General features: G+C 42.5%; 2 protein-coding genes across 4 annotated transcripts; one reads left to right on the forward strand and one right to left on the reverse strand.

Moving 5' to 3' along the window:
- The first annotated feature begins 323 nt into the window (after positions 1-323).
- Positions 324-6063, forward strand: LOC108940246 (acidic mammalian chitinase-like). Of its 2 annotated transcripts, none has more exons than XM_018762246.2 (12): positions 324-494; positions 667-917; positions 1080-1106; positions 1194-1398; positions 2395-2451; positions 2736-2901; positions 3001-3125; positions 3319-3442; positions 3525-3707; positions 4229-4345; positions 4474-4606; positions 4805-6063. In XM_018762246.2, the coding sequence occupies exons 2-12, from the start codon at positions 893-895 to the stop codon at positions 5161-5163; spliced, it is 1521 nt and encodes a 506-aa protein (XP_018617762.2). In that variant the 5' UTR covers positions 324-494; positions 667-892; the 3' UTR covers positions 5164-6063. The 2 variants fall into 2 exon arrangements, with proteins under 2 accessions (XP_018617762.2, XP_018617763.2); XM_018762247.2 differs by having other exon boundaries at positions 745-917.
- A 98-nt stretch (positions 6064-6161) lies between these two features.
- pm20d1.2 (peptidase M20 domain containing 1, tandem duplicate 2) lies at positions 6162-16337 on the reverse strand. Of its 2 annotated transcripts, none has more exons than XM_018762220.2 (14): positions 16298-16337; positions 15681-16001; positions 15340-15426; positions 12420-12655; positions 11912-11998; positions 11650-11783; positions 11355-11474; positions 10977-11052; positions 10795-10856; positions 10633-10711; positions 8509-8580; positions 8072-8237; positions 7814-7913; positions 6162-6897 (listed from the first exon to the last, which is right to left on the reverse strand). In XM_018762220.2, the coding sequence occupies exons 2-14, from the start codon at positions 15898-15900 to the stop codon at positions 6768-6770; spliced, it is 1569 nt and encodes a 522-aa protein (XP_018617736.2). In that variant the 5' UTR covers positions 15901-16001; positions 16298-16337; the 3' UTR covers positions 6162-6767. The 2 variants fall into 2 exon arrangements, with proteins under 2 accessions (XP_018617736.2, XP_018617735.2); XM_018762219.2 differs by lacking the exon at positions 16298-16337 and adding an exon at positions 16108-16180.
- Positions 16338-16398: the final 61 nt, after the last annotated feature.

A 16398-nucleotide genomic window follows, 5' to 3' on the forward strand; every position in this document is an offset into this window, starting at 1 on the left:
CATTGAGGTTCCCAGCAGCCGGACACGGTTGAGTGCATATCCAAATCACCATGTCCTTCTGCAGGAGATTCGGGCGCCTCGGGATGTCGCATCCGCGTGATCCATTGACATGGGGGATGTGCGAGGTGGAGGACATGGAAATATTAGCTCATGTCGTTTTCCTGGCACGAAAGAAGAGCCCTGGCTAATTTTTCAAGTACGATTTTGCAGACAATGGAACAAGTCATAGCATTAAGAACCTGTTTTAACTGAAAATCTTCCTGTCTGACTAGTTTTAATGTATGAAAAGTGAAAGGTATTTTTTGTGCTGTGTTTTTCACACTTCGGAGAAGACAGGAACACTCTCCTATATCAAAAACATTATTAAATTTGTTTCGTTCCTTTTATTAATTTTTACTCTATTATTGATTATTTGTACATTTGAAAAACTTTTACCAGACATGTTTCATGCAGTTAGCACAATCCTCTTGCAATAAGGAACCTAAGATAAAAAGGTAAGTTCCACATTTCTAGAGAATGTGTTATTTCTGTGGCAAATACTGTTTTTAATGGGTTGTGTTGAATCTATAAGACTTTGGGGAATTTGTACTTTTAGGGAAGTACATAACAATAAAAATGGTCATTAGCAACAGACTGTTATGTAAGTTTGGTTCGTTCCTCTTTTAGCTCTATAATATGAAGAACACATGACTAATGACATAGAAAGTCCTGATGTCTGCTAATAAATAGCCATTATCCAAGCAGAGGACCTGAAACTGGCTGGGTTAATGGTTCGCGGAGACAGCGTTTGGTCACCACAGAGAGAGACTAATCTGAGCCGCCACCGCACAGAATCCCACATTTCGAACATATTTAAAAACCAAAGACACTCCCAGCTCACTGCGCAGCAGCCATGAGAAACCTCACACTTTTAGGAGGTAAGACATCAACAAATGGTAACTTGAAGTTTTAAAAAATTAACTTTATTAGTATAAATATAAAAAATATGTTTTTTATAACTATTTAATTGGTGTGCTATTGTAAATTATTATTATATTTTTAATATCATTGTGGTTTTGATGTTTTTTGTCTTCTGCCAGGCCTGTGTCTTCTGCTGTGTCACTTGGGTGAGTTACAGTAAGACTCACGTACCGCACTTGAGTCTAACCGTACGGTGAGCCTTGGATGATAAGATTTTTACCCTGTTTCTACAGGTCATGCTTTGCAGCTCATATGCTACTTCACCAACTGGTCCCAGTACAGACCCGATAATGGGAAATACCTGCCGAGTAATGTGGACCCTAACCTGTGCACTCATCTGATCTATGCCTTTTCCGTCATCAATCAAGCCAATGAGCTTGTCACCTACGAGTGGAATGATGATGTTCTCTACCAGTCTTTCAATGCATTAAAAAAGAGGTGAGTTTAACATGATTCAAAAACATCTCCAAGACCTGAGCAGCAAGTGTGTATATGTATTACCATGAGTGTAAATGTATGTAAATGTTTTTATTGGGAAGATAAACTTTAGAAAGAATTTTGCTGGATGTTGATAACATTAATAAAATGAATCATTAAATAAATAAAGTAATACTTAAACTCAAAAGCATTAATTATTTACAGCCTGCACTGACAAGGCCTATCCGTTTAATTGTTTAATGTTAACTACACACACAATATCTACCGCCGCTTGTCCCGAGTGGGGTTGCGGAAAACCAGAGCCCACCCTGCGAATGCTAGTCCAGGGCTGGACACTGGAAGTAGGACTTGAACCCAAGACCCAGCCCACAGCAAGCCCCAGTCAAACCCACTGCACCACCTCACCCCTCTGTTAACACCACCTACTGTGGAACAATATAAAAGTCCAAAACAAAATATTATTTTTTTAAAAGTAATGCTACCAGTTACTGAAACAATTTATGCAAGAGCCATTAAACCTGAGCTCTTATATCTTGCGACAGAATTTTTGCAGCATCAAAAATGATATTTCATCTTAATGTACAGCACATTTGAATTCTACACGTTATTAGATCTCATTAGCCAGGGTATAATTTTGTTGCTGACATGATGTTATATTGATACTGCAATGCAGTTAAAAGCTAGGGAAAAAAAAAAAAACATTTTAGAAGGTGCCTGGAACTAGCGTCCCGCATAAAATATTACAGAGCTAAGACATTTGCTTTGTAGGATTTTGAAAACGATTTGTTACTAGTCGCAGTTTTAGTCACAGCAAAAACTTTCCGACATTTTTTGACACTAGGGTTTGTGTAACAGCAGCATCGGAAAAAGTGTTTTGGAGCAGCAGTATTTCCTCATGACCTGTATTACAAGCAACAGAGAATAAAATGTCATGCATTTATAAGGCTATAGGCAATACATTTTTTCACCATAATTTTTTTTTTTTTTTCTCAACAGCAACCCAAATCTTAAAACTTCTCTGGCTGTTGGAGGATGGAACTTTGGCTCAAATCAGTGAGTTTTTCTTTTTCTGCGACTGTGAAGATCTCGTATACGCACTATTTTTTTAAATACTAATCTCTGTTAACAATTATCCAAATGTATTAAATGTATTTTCTTACCAAAGGTCATTGTCAGTGTTGAGGGATATTTTTTGGATGCATGAGTCATGACGTGCTTTGTGCTTAAGTCATGCTTGGTAAGACTCAAGGCAGTTACTTCCTCAATAAGCAGCCAAATTAATTTGCTCAAGTATTACTGATGATGACTTACTGACCAGCTCTTTGAACCATCCACAGGTTCTCAGCCATGGTCTCCTCAGCAGCCACGAGGCAGACATTCATTAACTCTTCCATCAGTTTCCTGCGCACGCGTGGTTTTGACGGGTTGGATCTGGACTGGGAGTACCCCGGGGCACGAGGGAGCCCCCCCGAGGACAAGCAGAGATTCACAATGCTGTGCAGGGTGAGTTTGAGTGCACCAATGAATCCCTGTATGATTCATCTTTTCATGCGGGGCATTGTTGTATTTTTACTTGGACCTGCTGCTTGTCTCCGAGTCCAGGAGCTCATGACAGCCTTTGAGGCTGAGGCCCAGCAAACCGGACGTCCCAGACTGATGCTCACAGCTGCAGTGGCTGCTGGGAAAGAAACGATTGACGGTGCTTATGAAATTCCTGAAATCTCTAAGTAAGTCTGGGTTCCTCGCGGAACAGAAGAACTGCAAACATAAGTTGGGCAGAAACAAGTTAAAATACTGTAATTCTGCCTCTGTGAGTGCTGTCCTTGCATTGTATTTTCTTGATTATGATTGTTAATTTTCAAATAGGCATAGATCATGCCTGAAAGAAAAACTATGGCCCATGTGATATGTAACTTTCAGGTATCTAGACTTTATCAATGTGATGACTTACGACTTCCACGGCTCCTGGGAAGGATTCACCGGACACAACAGCCCCCTGTACCGTGGTTCTAAAGACACTGGAAACCTCATCAACTTCAATACGGTAGTGAACTAAGCTGATCTATACGTGAGTCTCCACACCCATCCACGAGGGTTCCCTAAACCACTCTGTACACATCTTTCAGGACTTTGCCATGCAGTATTGGAAGAACCAGGGAGCCCCAGTGGAGAAGCTGCGGATGGGGTTCGCCACGTATGGCCGCACATTCCGCCTTGCTTCTGCAGCTACTGATGTTGGGTCTCCAGCCACTGGTCCAGCATCTGCAGGGCCCTACACCCGTGAAGCTGGCTTCTGGTCAAGCTACGAGGTAAGCCAAGAGAGCTGATCAAAGGTATCAAAAAAGCATGAAAAATCTTAACTATTTACTGATTTAATTTAGCTATATCCAAGATCTTTATTTACTCTTACCCATACATAAATCAAGGAACTTCTGTTTTATTAAGCTTTATCGATGTGTAAATGAGGAAAAGAGGGGGCCATAACTGATGAATACTGGACATGCTTATGACATCAGTAGCACTGAACTGGACACTGTATAAATAAGTTTGTTTAATAAACGAAGTTAATAAAGGCAAAAATGAAACAGTTCACCATGATGTAGTGGCAGGGGTACCCTGTCTCCTGCTCTTTTTCCAGGACAACACACTACCACAACCCTACATTGCACTTTTCATTATTTATTATAGCTTTTCCTGAGAATTTCACAGAAACTAATCTCTTAATTTGAGAAAGGAGGTGCATATTACTGAGCATTTATTGTCACTTAGTGGTAAAAGACTTCCAGCCCCTGGTGAACCAAGTGGAATTACATTTTCTTTGTGTCTCCAGATCTGCACCTTCCTTCAAGGCACCACTGTCCAGTGGATTGAAGATCAGAAGGTTCCTTATGCTGTCAAAGGAAATGAGTGGGTGGGATTTGACACAAAGCAGAGTTTTGAGACTAAGGTAATTGCTTGCTTGCTTTGTAGGTAGAGATTCACATTCAAGATTACTTAAAGTATGATAAAATTCAGTCTAAGGTGCCCATGCCCCACAGTCAGTCAGTCTGCATAATTCCTTTCATACTCTCCTAGGTATATTATCTTCAGAAGAACAATTTTGGCGGGGCCTTCGTCTGGTCTCTGGACCTGGATGATTTTGGTGGTCGCTTCTGTGGTCAAGGAAACTACCCTCTGATCAGCCACCTTCGCAATCTTCTAAATATAGGTACATCACTCAAAAAGGATTGCTATTCGAATGTTTTTGTAAAAATACTTTATCTTTTTTCTTAAACCAAAAAGAGTTTCAGAAGCTGCATAGAACAGTGAAATATTTTATTCAGTATATTCATTGGAGCATAAAATATTGGAGGTGTTGAGGATTGCACTGTAAAATTGGTTCCCCCCCTTCTCCCTTTCCCCTCAGAAGTCCCTCCTGTGACAGGTGTGCCTCCAAAGATGAGCTACCCTGCCAGCACCAACACCAACACCAACTCCAACACCAACCCCAACACCAACCCCAACACCAACCCCAACACCAACTCCAACACCAACACCAACTCCAACACCAACCCCAACACCAACCCCAACACCAGTCCTGCTCCTCCTGCCACCACAACTACTGCTGTCAATAGCAACTTCTGCACCGGCAAGTCTGATGGAATCTATGTCAACAGCAACAACCGCAACTCCTTCTACCATTGTGCTAATGGCATCACCCATGTACAGCTGTGTCCCTCGATCCTGGTGTTCGACCCCAGCTGCCAGTGCTGCAACTGGCCCTAGAGCCAAGAGCAGCCTTTTCTTTATGTCCTGCAGTATAAACCCCCACAGAACACCATACAGTGAACATGAGATTGCATGTGCTTCTTTTATATTATTTCCCTATTAAACAAAAGTGATATAATCATAACCACTATACATTTCATAAAATTTGAATTGAAACAAATTCCACTGACTGGATTCCGACACAATGAGATAGGTTTAAATTCTTGTTTTTTGCTATTATTTAGCAATAAATGGGCAATGTTTGCAAGACAATAGCTATATCTGCATTTTTTTTTAGTATTAGTGCAGTTTTTTGTGTTGCTACCATGGTCAATAATATTGTCCTTTTGAAACTAATAATAATAACAATAATAAGCAAAATAACATACAATTTATTTTTAAATTCTAGATTGTAATTACCTACCATAAAGCATTTACACTAAGAAATGTAACAATGGTTTGTGGTTCTGATGTTAGCAAGCAAAATTGTGTACATAGATGAAATGAGACTGAAACAGATCAATGTTCTCATTCAGAAGGTTCCCAGTTCAAGCCCCACTCCGGCAAACTACTGTAACACCCTAAAGCAAGGAACTTACCTTGAATTACTGTTTATACATTTAGCAACTTACAATGAAGGCTTTTTATAAAAAGCTATTGACAGTGATTTACTCATTTACACAGCTGGATACTTTTGCTGTATCAATGCAGGGTTAGCACCTTGTTCAAGGGAACTAAAGCAGGATTCAAACTGTGCTTTCAGTGGGTCTTTTGACTACAAGGCAGTGGCTCAAACTACATCAACTGTGGTTTAAATAAAAAAAACGCCATAATAAATGGGGGCAACTCACTTTGAATAAACGTTTTGAATAAATTAGCCGTGCAAGAAATCAAAAAACTAAGCAATATTTACTGGACGACTATGGGAAGGTGATAAAGTAAAAATTCTAAGTGATCAGAGGTTTTCAATGATTTTCAAGACACATTTTTTCCTCAAATAAAAAGACGACTCCTGATAAACAAGTTTATTAGTGCCATATTCTAAACGGATTCCATTTCTTGACATTAAAAAATATTAGGTCAAAACTCTGAAAAGTGTTACATTAGTTTAAAAAAAAAAAAAAAAAGCAGACTATAAAATATTGTAAGAATTTAGAACGTTACACATTGCACTGATTGGATGCTTGTAGCCTGAGGGTTCCCCAAATGAAAAGGGCTTCATTTACAAACTTCAGCTGAATAACGTGGGGGCTGTGGACCTTCTATGGGAGAAAATAAAACACCAAACTGTGAAAAATTACTACAAAGAGGAAATGCTAATCACAAATGTGAAGAGGGAAAAACAAACAAAATCATAACCCAGCAGTGATCTACAGGAGAGTCCTCCTGATGGGTCCAAAAGGTAGCAAGCAGTCATCATTAATTTGCCCTGGTAATGAAGAAACGCCAAAAAGTTCCTTCATCAGCCACAAGCTCACAATATGTTACACATATAGCAGCCGAGGAACAGAGGCAGTGCAAGTGTCACTCTTCACCCCCTGCTTCAGACTGGCTAGTGGATGCAACTCACGACTTTGAGGTTTGACAGCTCTGGCGTCGCTAAACTGGGACAGTGCTGCCCCTCATAGGTCATGTTGAGCACTGTGAGACTCTGGAAGCTTCCGTGTGTCACAGTTTTGGAACAGCTGGAAGTAGAAGTGCACGATCTCCTCATAGTTCCTCATGGAAATTCTCTCGTTCACACCGTGGAACCTGCATGGGCAAAGGGGGGAAAAAAATGACAGGTTAACACTAATGGCCATAACACTTGATGTCCACTATCCATCTACTAACAGGTCATTGTCCACCATCCACCACCTAACAGATCATTGTGCTGAAGAGCTTTTGCACATAACACAACTATGTTTGAAATGTTATCATTGGTTAATGAGGGGATTTTTTCAGGAAAAAAGTTGAGAAAGTTCCCCTTTGCCACCAAGACGCTTTGCTCCTTGGTGGATTTTACCTGTTGAAATAGGTGAGAAAGACTACCCCTTTACTGTGTTTACTACCAGTCAGTGTAAAACACCACTTGATAGCCACTTCCCTACATTGCTCTCAAGCATATCGGCCCTACGCCACTGAATTCAGGTAAGAAAAACAAGTACTTTTCCTTCCATTATTACTTCATTCATTTGTATTGTGTCTCTTTGCATCCACCTTCTATTAAAACAACCTGACCGACCAGCGAACAAGGTAAATGCAGGTTAAAGAGACACAAACGAAAAAGTGTTGTACATGTAAATGAGCTGTTAGAGTAAGAGTGACCCTGAGAAGGACAGGTATTGCATCCAAATGAGAGGTAAAAGGCATCTGCTGTAAAACACTAGAAGGTCTGCTGTAGGGGCTCGACAAAGGGATGTAATAAGACCAATACCTTGGCCAAGTATGTTTGACATAGGTGTTCCTTCAGACACATTCAACACAAGAAAAGAACATGAGAAAGATCAACCAGACCTAGGCTACCATGCCGGAATGTTCTCAAGTCATATGAGAAAAGAGGTACACTTCGCCAAGTGAGTATCCCGAGATCGCAGGGAACCTCCCTCTTCTTGAAGGAACGAAGTGGTTCTTCTGACAGCCTCCTCAACTAACCAAGGCGGAGTTTTTTTTGACAACACCAACTTACCTCTTTTCGTCACCTGGCTTAAACCAAGTAGGAGTAAACCGGTAAATGTCTTTGGTCAGGCTGTTGTAGTGACGGCTGTCCGTGTTTCCAACACACACTCCTAGACAGGAGAGAAACAGGACACACTGTACATGCCAGCCCAGGAATTGTGAGGCACCAGTGCAGCCCACTATACCACTGTGCCTTTCCTCTTTGGACAAAACAAAATCTAAATACGAAAAGGATGAACAACACCCAACCCTGGCCAACAAATATTACCGGGGGCTACAGAAATTTGAGGGAACATATCCAGTAGTGTTTTCTTGACGATCTGGTAACCAAATGACTTGTCATCAAAGGAGCTAACAGGCAACGGGTCAAATCCCCTGTCCAACTCAATCTTCACCCGCTCATCATTCACAGTCAATCTGATGAGTTCCAGAACCTGTGGTGGAGAGAAGAATACAGGTAAGCATGCAGTTCCTGCTTCCTGCAATGTGGCTGTAGATGTCCGGGGTGCAGCGTGAAATCTGTGCAAATCTCGAAGGCTACGGTGTAGCCCAACAGAGCTTCAACACCCTGAGTTAAACACGAACAATGTGATAAATTATGCATTCAGTTTGGCAGCTGGTGATGAGTTAGTGAGGACAAAAAACACTAAGAGCTTCACTGCGGAGATTGAGATATAAACACTAGAGATCAACTGAGGCTCATACCTCTTCAACTGTCTGCGCCGGGTGAATTCGCAGATTCACAAATGCTTCGGCATACGGAGGCATGACATTAATCTGTTGGTGGGAAATGGAAGAATAATGAAAATGTGAGAAATAAGACTTTTTACAGTACTATTTAGGTCACAATCATTGTTACATTTAGAAGCTGTTATGAGACATAATGATGAACACGGGGTCAAAGCTTCTGGTGGTTAACCTGGAGAATCACTCAAGGTGGTAATTTATTAAAGGGAGTGAGATCCGAGTTACGAAAACAAACATCTCTGTAAATGGGGCACCAGGTGACGTGGTGGTTAGAGCCACCACCTCTGAACTCAGAGTTTGCAGCTTTGAATCTCATCTTTAGCTTTTGTACCCTTGAGCAAAGGACTTAGCCTGGATTGAGATGTTAAAATAAAATCTGCTCTATAAATGGGTAAGAAACTAAGTATCTTAACATTACAAGTCAATTTGGGGAAAAGTGTGAGCTGAATGGAAAAAGTGAGCAGTGCAACTGAAGTGCGTATGTAGAAAAGACACAAAGGGAACACAAGCTTTCACTGGTCAGGAGATAAGTAGTCATTCAAATGGAATCAGGTTATTTCTGTAGTTATTTCAATACAATGCTAGAACATATAGTATACAGTTGACCCTTGAACAACGTGGGGGTTGGGGTGCTGACAAAAATCCATGTATAACTTTTGAATCCACAAAAATTTAGACAGCCTACTGTTGACCGGAACCCTTACTGTTAACATAAATGGTCAATTAACACATATTTTGTAGGTTATATGTATTATATACTGTATTCTTACAGTAAAGTAAAAGAAAATTTTAAAATCATAAGGAAGAGAAAATACATTTACAGTACTGTATTTGTCCATACCATAAGTTTACATTGTCTACAAGATAAATCGTCTGTCTGTCAGTACCTACATTAATATTGTCTTATATGACACAAAACACTGCAGATGTTATACGTTACTGACACTAGACATCGAAAATAAAAAGATAATGTGAAAAAGAAATTCATATTTATTTACAGATATAACAATTCACACGTTGATATCAAAGAAGCATCAATATAATTTCTTTACAGTAACCTAGTGTAACTGATACTCTGGCACACAGCACTCTGGGTATGGATGGAGCAAAAAATGACACGCAGGCACCGTTCATAAAGAATATTTTATTAGAACACTGACACAAAAGGGAATAATGCTCTCGGTCCAAGGAACACCTTTCCCCAAAGGCCTATGCTTCAGGACCTCCGCTCAACGTTTCAGAAACACCCCAGCTAACCTTGGAGTTGAAGAACGGTAACGAGAATAGGATTCAAACTCAGGTGTGCAAGACATAAGTAGTCCATCACCTTAACCACTCAGCCATCTCAAGGGAACTTTCCCAGCCTGCTTAGGACCCACAAGCTCTTTCTCTCTCCCGGCAGCAACCACAATTACCCCATTATTTTCCCTGTAAGTCACCCTAGTGGTTGAACACCTTAATCATTTTACCCAGAATGCAATTATTCACAATAAACATTTTCCCACTCAGACATAACACAGGTCATTATAATACACACACACACACACACACACACACACACACACACACACACACACACACCCACACACATTTTCAGAACCGCTTGTCCCATACAGGGTCACGGGGAACCGGAGCCTACCCGGTAACAAAGGGCGTAAGGCCGGAGGGGGAGGGGACACACCCAGGATGGGACGCCAGTCCGTCGCAAGGCACCCCAAGTGGGACTCGAACCCCAGACCCACCGAAGAGGAGGACTGCGGTCCAACCCACTGCGCCACCGCACCCCCCATTATAATACAATTTCTTCACAAAATCATTACTTTTTTCTTAAGAAATGTTTTGTATTTTATGGTAGTAAATGATAAAATAGAAAAGTATCTACACATATTTTATGTATTCATGACATACCTAATTTTTTCTTAATTTTTTTTCGATATTTCTAGGCTACGCAGTTTGCGAGTTTTTTCAAATTGTTGCACAACTCCAAAAAATGTTCCAATATGTTTACTGGAAAAAATCTAAATACAAGTGGACCCGTACATTTGAAACCCATGTTGTTCAAGGGTACTTTTAAAATTTTACCTTTACTCCTGCATTGAACTTGGTCACAGCTGTGGTTGTACGCACTAAAGCATTGCTGTCGGGTCTTCTTTGCATCACCCTGCAAAAACAAGTAAAAGCAGTGGATATGAATGACGGTTGAGTTCGCGGGACGTAGAAGAGGCCAAGTCGAGCTGCCATTACCTTACAAGAAGAGGACCAAAAAGCCACAAGTTGGACATGACAAACTTCAGCGGGAACTCAAACTGCCAAATGTCATGATAGAAACTAAAGTTAATGACCTCATGAAGACCAAAACCAAGAAACAAAAACGACACAACCAGTGCCCACTTAGGCAGTGGGCAGTCGAAGAAGGTTGTTCTTACCTTGTGGGCTAGATGCTCAAACATGTCACGCTCTGGACCATGCCCAAACAGTAGAGGCAGTGGGTTCTTCTCCAACCTGGAGAAAAGAGCAAACATTCACACCCATGACTCATGTCATATTTTTTTTCTTTAAAACACATTTTATTTACCTAAGGTTGGCTAGCCTATGTTAAATGGTAGAGGAAGATGGGGAATCCGACATATGTAACTTTTGACTTAGGTAAAGGGTTGAAGAACGGCCTATTTGCTTTAGTCGAGGGGTGTCTGTATTTTAAAACATACTTTGTTATATTAGTTACATTACTCCAGCTTCCTGAGAACTCTACACAGTACCCCCAATGCTGACTTAGTTTGTGAACCATGACATCCTGGAGTTACCTGGTGACTGCACTTGCGAGGATGCCAATGCTAGTCTCTGCGGGAGGCATAGAGGAGTGACCAGGCAGGGTGGTGACACTGAGTTTCACTGAAGCCATCCCTTTCTCGGTGACTGCAATCCTGTGCACCGAAGAGAAGCATGAGCACAGGTGTCATGGTGGGCCATCAACAACAACGGAACATGACTTGTCATACAATGGAAGGTGGATCAAGAGGCACTGTGGAGGGGCACTCACTGAACCACTACCGCTCTCTACACAATATAATGATCGCTGCAAACGGAACAGGGTCTCACATTGCTACTGGGGACTCCAAGCCATGAATGACTCCATCCAGGATGGCAGAGCCTTCATCCAGGACAAAGGCCAGGCTCACGCCACGCGACTGCAGCAACTTCACAATATTCGCAGCTCCAAAATGGCCATTTATCTGCACCGGGGGTCAGTTAGGGAGCATGGAAGCACAAGTCAGCACTTATTTAAGAAACTAGTGTAATGAAGTGAAAAAATGAAACACGTCAGAACTAAACTGTGCGTGCTGGTGAGAAGAATGCGCACCTCTTCGTCATGACCCAGTCCAATGTAAAAACCACGTCTGGGGGCATAGCCTCGCTCCAGCAAGAACTCCAGTGCTTGCAGAATACCCTTCAAAAGCAAATATTTGCCATATTTAAAAAGTGCACAGCAGGGCTGCAGCTGCTCCAGAACATACATTCATAATTAGTTACATAAAACTGAAAATAAGATTTCATGACGTAATTAAATAGTTATTCAGAGAATCTGCATGAAAATGGCTCATATGTAGCCCTGTATGATGTATGGCATGCAGATAAAACTTTTAATGTATGCGATCATAGATTTTTTTATACAATTTTTATTGCAATTTGTTATCAACCCTTGGAAGAACACAATAAAGCAGAAAGATCTCGATTTCTGCCTCCAACTGAGTCCTACAGCATGGGGAAAATTAGAAATGATCCTTCAAAAGCCAAATGACTTCTGATTGCGCCTCCTAACGAGAACAAACAACTAGGCTGTGTGTGAACTTGCTTCTCTGCATCCCCACCATGACAGACTGCTTGTTGTCTATGGTCCCTCGGCCGTAGATGAACCCATCCACCTCCCTGCCGGAGAACGGCGGGGCATCCCAGCCATCGGCCTCAAACGCCGGTACCACGTCGATGTGAGCGAGAAGCATGTAGGGCTCCAGGGAGGGATCTGAGCCCGGCACCCAGAACAAGTGGCTGTAGTTGGACACCACCTCATAGCGCACCCGGGAACTGGAGAACACTGTGGGAAAAGCTGTCCGCCGGATCACACGTGAAACATGGACATCCCGTCAGTCAGACAGCAGATGGGCAACAAACCCTCTTTGTATCAGTCGTAGCACTTGCATTTATTCATTTAGCTGACACTTTCCACCAAAGAGATTTACCGTGTTAATCTCCTTTCATTTGTTGACCCATTTATACAGAGAGATCATTTTACTGGAGCCATTTAGGGTAAGTACCTTGCTCAAGGGTACTACAGCTGGAGGTGAGATTTGAACCCAGGGCTGTCGCCCCCTCCACTGCCCAGGGGGCTCCATTAAATCCAGTAGTTACGCTAAATAGGCCCCTACTCTTTGAATAATTATAGTATGTATATTACAGCTTGAGCTTGTATGCCTGAGAGTTTAAGGAAAACCACAAAAACACGGAATTTCGTGAAAGAAGTTTTCCAAATATTTCCCCCCTGAAAATGGTTTAGTCCGATCGTTATTAATTAGTTCAGCTCAGTCAGTGACAAACAGCAGAGGGACCCAGTAAAACGGTAAGTCCCACCCCACGTAGTGAACATCACCAATCAGAGTTGAGGCTGATCTGAGAACAGTTGAAGTTAGAAGTGAAGTTAAAGTGGAAGAAGATGAGACTGAGTGATTGAAAATGTCGGGGGGGGAAAAAAAAACATAAATGTGGGTACCAGAAACGTAATGAAAAGAAGGAGAAGGAGGCCAGGAGAACTGCTGGATCCCGTCTATCAAGACCTTCTTTAACAAGACAGGTTAGTGTAGGGATGGCAATGTGATGGGATGCTGTGAACAGATCATTTCTCCACCCGATTTCATACTTTCGCGAGAACAAGACACCTAATAGGAGCTGCTGCCCGCCCACGTGCGCCCCCCTGCCAGTACTGTCACATCATTTTCTCATACTGTACTGGCACGCGCTCACCGGATGATACACGGTCAAAGTCCCCGTCTTTTTTGCACTATTATGTAAATAGAGCTGGTTTTCATAACAAGCAGAAAAAGTGGATATGGGTCGTGTCACAAAGGTTACAAACCTGCCGGCTGCTGATGTGATGTTTTAAGATAACAATGCTGTAAAGAAAACACGAATACAACTCATTTCTCTTGAATGGTTACAGTTATTTGCTTTATTTGATAACGTTATGCAGTGGGGGGCACAGTGGCGCAGTGGGTTGGATCGGGTCCTGCTCTCTGGTGGGTCTGGGGTTCGAATCCCGCTTTGGGGTGCCTTGCGACGGACTGGCGTCCCGTCCTGGGTGCATCCCCTCCCCCTCCGGGCTTACGCCCTGAGTTGCCGGGTTAGGCTCCAGTTCCCCGCGACCCCGTATGGAACAAGCGGTTCAGAAAATGTGCGTGTGTTATGCAGTAGCATATTATCTTCATCAAAAATGAAGACAATGAATTTAAGTTGTTTTATTTTACATTTGACTGCATTCTTTTCAATTTCTGAATGTTTACTTCAGCTGTTAGACACCAGACTGACTGGAAAGATATTATATATTGCTGGTACTTTTTAGAATTTATTTGTTATTTTATTAATTTCTTGTTTTTGTTATTATTGTATTAGTTTGTCTTGAATAATTGCTTGAGGACTTTAGACAATGTTTCATAAGAAGTTAACAGCTTAATGCCATTGTTTTGATGTAATATCCATATAAATATTTAACTTTGGAAATAAAATTGTCAACAACATTACCATGTTCTGCTACAAGTAAATAGAATGTGTAAAAGCGATATGATATTAAACTTTTAAAATAATATGTCCTGCAGCCACAGATTTTACTCTGGTGTCATCCGACCCACAACTCCATTCCATAAATGACTTGGAGGGTCCCTATGGCACCGTGGATGTGGGCCTCCATCCTCATAACTTATACTGTATATGATATGGGTGGAGGGCGGTGGGGACCCACATCAATATTCTATCAGGGGGCCCAGAACTCCCTAGCTACGGCCCTGTTTGAACCTACAACCTTTGGGGTCCAAAGGCAGCAGTTGTAATCACTGTATTACCAGCTGTCCCAGAAGAATAAGATCATTAAAACTGCTTAAAATTATTCCTGGTCTGACAGTAATTGCTGTATGTGAGCAGATATTTGGTTTTATTGTTTTCCTGAAGCCCCCCATAAACCACGATGATTACAACCTTCTTTTTCCAAGCAACCTACCTGTAAAAAAACAGCAAAACTGCCAGCAGGCAGGGTGGCGCAGCAAGTAGAACTGCTGTCTCACAGCGCGTGGGGAGTGTTAAAGGGTGTGGGTTTGATCCCAGCTCAATCTGTGTGGAGTTTGCATGCTCTCTGGGTGCTCTGGTTTCCTACCACACTCCGAAGACATCCTGTTCAGGTTCCCCCATAGCATGTGAGTGACAGAGAGAGTGTGTTTCACTGATGTATGGCTGAGTGACCCAGTGTAAGTCACCACAGTGAATAAGGTGTGTGGGCTGATAGTAACACTACATGGATGGAGTTCATTGGAAGTTAATTTGGAGAAAAGTGTCTGCTAAAAAGATAAATTTAAGGTACTTGCGCTCCTGTAACATGAGCACGAAATGGACTTAGGACTGGGACACAATGTTTACACACACAGTGTCTCCGTCCGCCTGCTCTTTGGACACTTTGATTGAACTTGAAGACCCCGCAGGACCACTGATCTGATGATGATGTGTGCGCAACAGCGAGCCAAGAAGAATCACCTCTTCTCAGCAGGCGGCCGAACTCCTCCAGCGCTGTCACGTTCTGCTCGTAGTCCGAAAAGGACACGGTGGGAATCTGGATCGCCGCTTCGTTATACGAACACAGATCGAGATCACATTAATTTGATTCCCAGACACTCAACTTGCTGCACCGATAATTCGGGGAATATTATAATACGAATAGGAGCGCGCGCATCGCGTCTCTTAGGAAAAGGTGCGCAGCGTCCGATCCTCCAAATTCGCATGCGTCGCTCATGATCGAGACATATAACATGATATATTTACAAAATATCGCGCTGCTGCTTGAAATCAGAAAATGGATGCTGAATCGAGACGCCCACCTTTCAGATTGGCCAGGAGGTGCTCTCTCTGCGGTCCGCTGATGTCAGAGGGGACGTAGACGATCTTCTCCCATTTGGCGATGTGAAGGCCGGCGCTGACATCCAGCGTCAGGGTCCGGATCGTGGCCGCCAGCAGCAGCGCCGCCGCCAGCAGCGCCGAGCTCAGCACGGCAAACTTCGCAAGCGTTCGGACTTTTACGAGAGCGGGATAACCGGCCATCTTCTTCCGCCCGCCGCCGCCGTCTCGCACCCGTTTTAGTCAAAGCGAGTCCCTCCGATCCACACGGCACTTCCGGTGAGACGCCTTTCAAAATAAATGTCCTGCAAGAAAGACGGTAACGGTTCAGCTTAACAGTCATTAGCTGCGGTATCACGTCGCGGTTGAGAACGGTTGTTGTGTGTGTGTCCCACCCCTCACGCCTCTTACACCCTTTTCCTGGTGTGTATTCAGACACGAGTCAGTGCTACAATTTCTCTACGCAAAGAATGTCTACTTACACTTATTCACCCCCCCCCCCCCCCCGACAGGGACTTATATTAAGATAATTAGTCACTCATTAATTTTTTTTTTTTTTTACAATTACCCAACTGTAAATGAGTGACTAGCAGAGCCTTACACTTGGGTGTGTTATTCACCCGTTGCACTGTTGTCCTCTCACTGCTTTGTGACTGTGTGCCTTTAGAAAGTCAGTTTTTCTGTCGTAAGTGCTGATGACAA

This window comes from Scleropages formosus, chromosome 2, assembly GCF_900964775.1.
Source record: "Scleropages formosus chromosome 2, fSclFor1.1, whole genome shotgun sequence".
Classification (NCBI taxonomy): Eukaryota; Metazoa; Chordata; class Actinopteri; order Osteoglossiformes; family Osteoglossidae; genus Scleropages; species Scleropages formosus.

Coding starts and splice junctions, on each gene's coding strand:
- LOC108940246 (XM_018762246.2), top strand. CDS start 893: ATGAGAAACCTCACACTTTTAGGAG. Junction 3,126..3,318: donor GAAATTCCTGAAATCTCTAA/GTAAGTCTGGGT, acceptor TGTAACTTTCAG/GTATCTAGACTTTATCAATG. Junction 4,346..4,473: donor AGCAGAGTTTTGAGACTAAG/GTAATTGCTTGC, acceptor ATACTCTCCTAG/GTATATTATCTTCAGAAGAA.
- pm20d1.2 (XM_018762220.2), bottom strand. CDS start 15,900: ATGGCCGGTTATCCCGCTCTCGTAAAAGTCCGAACGCTTGCGAAGTTT. Junction 8,238..8,508: donor CGGCGCAGACAGTTGAAGAG/GTATGAGCCTCA, acceptor TCTCCACCACAG/GTTCTGGAACTCATCAGATT. Junction 6,898..7,813: donor AAGCCAGGTGACGAAAAGAG/GTAAGTTGGTGT, acceptor TTGCCCATGCAG/GTTCCACGGTGTGAACGAGA.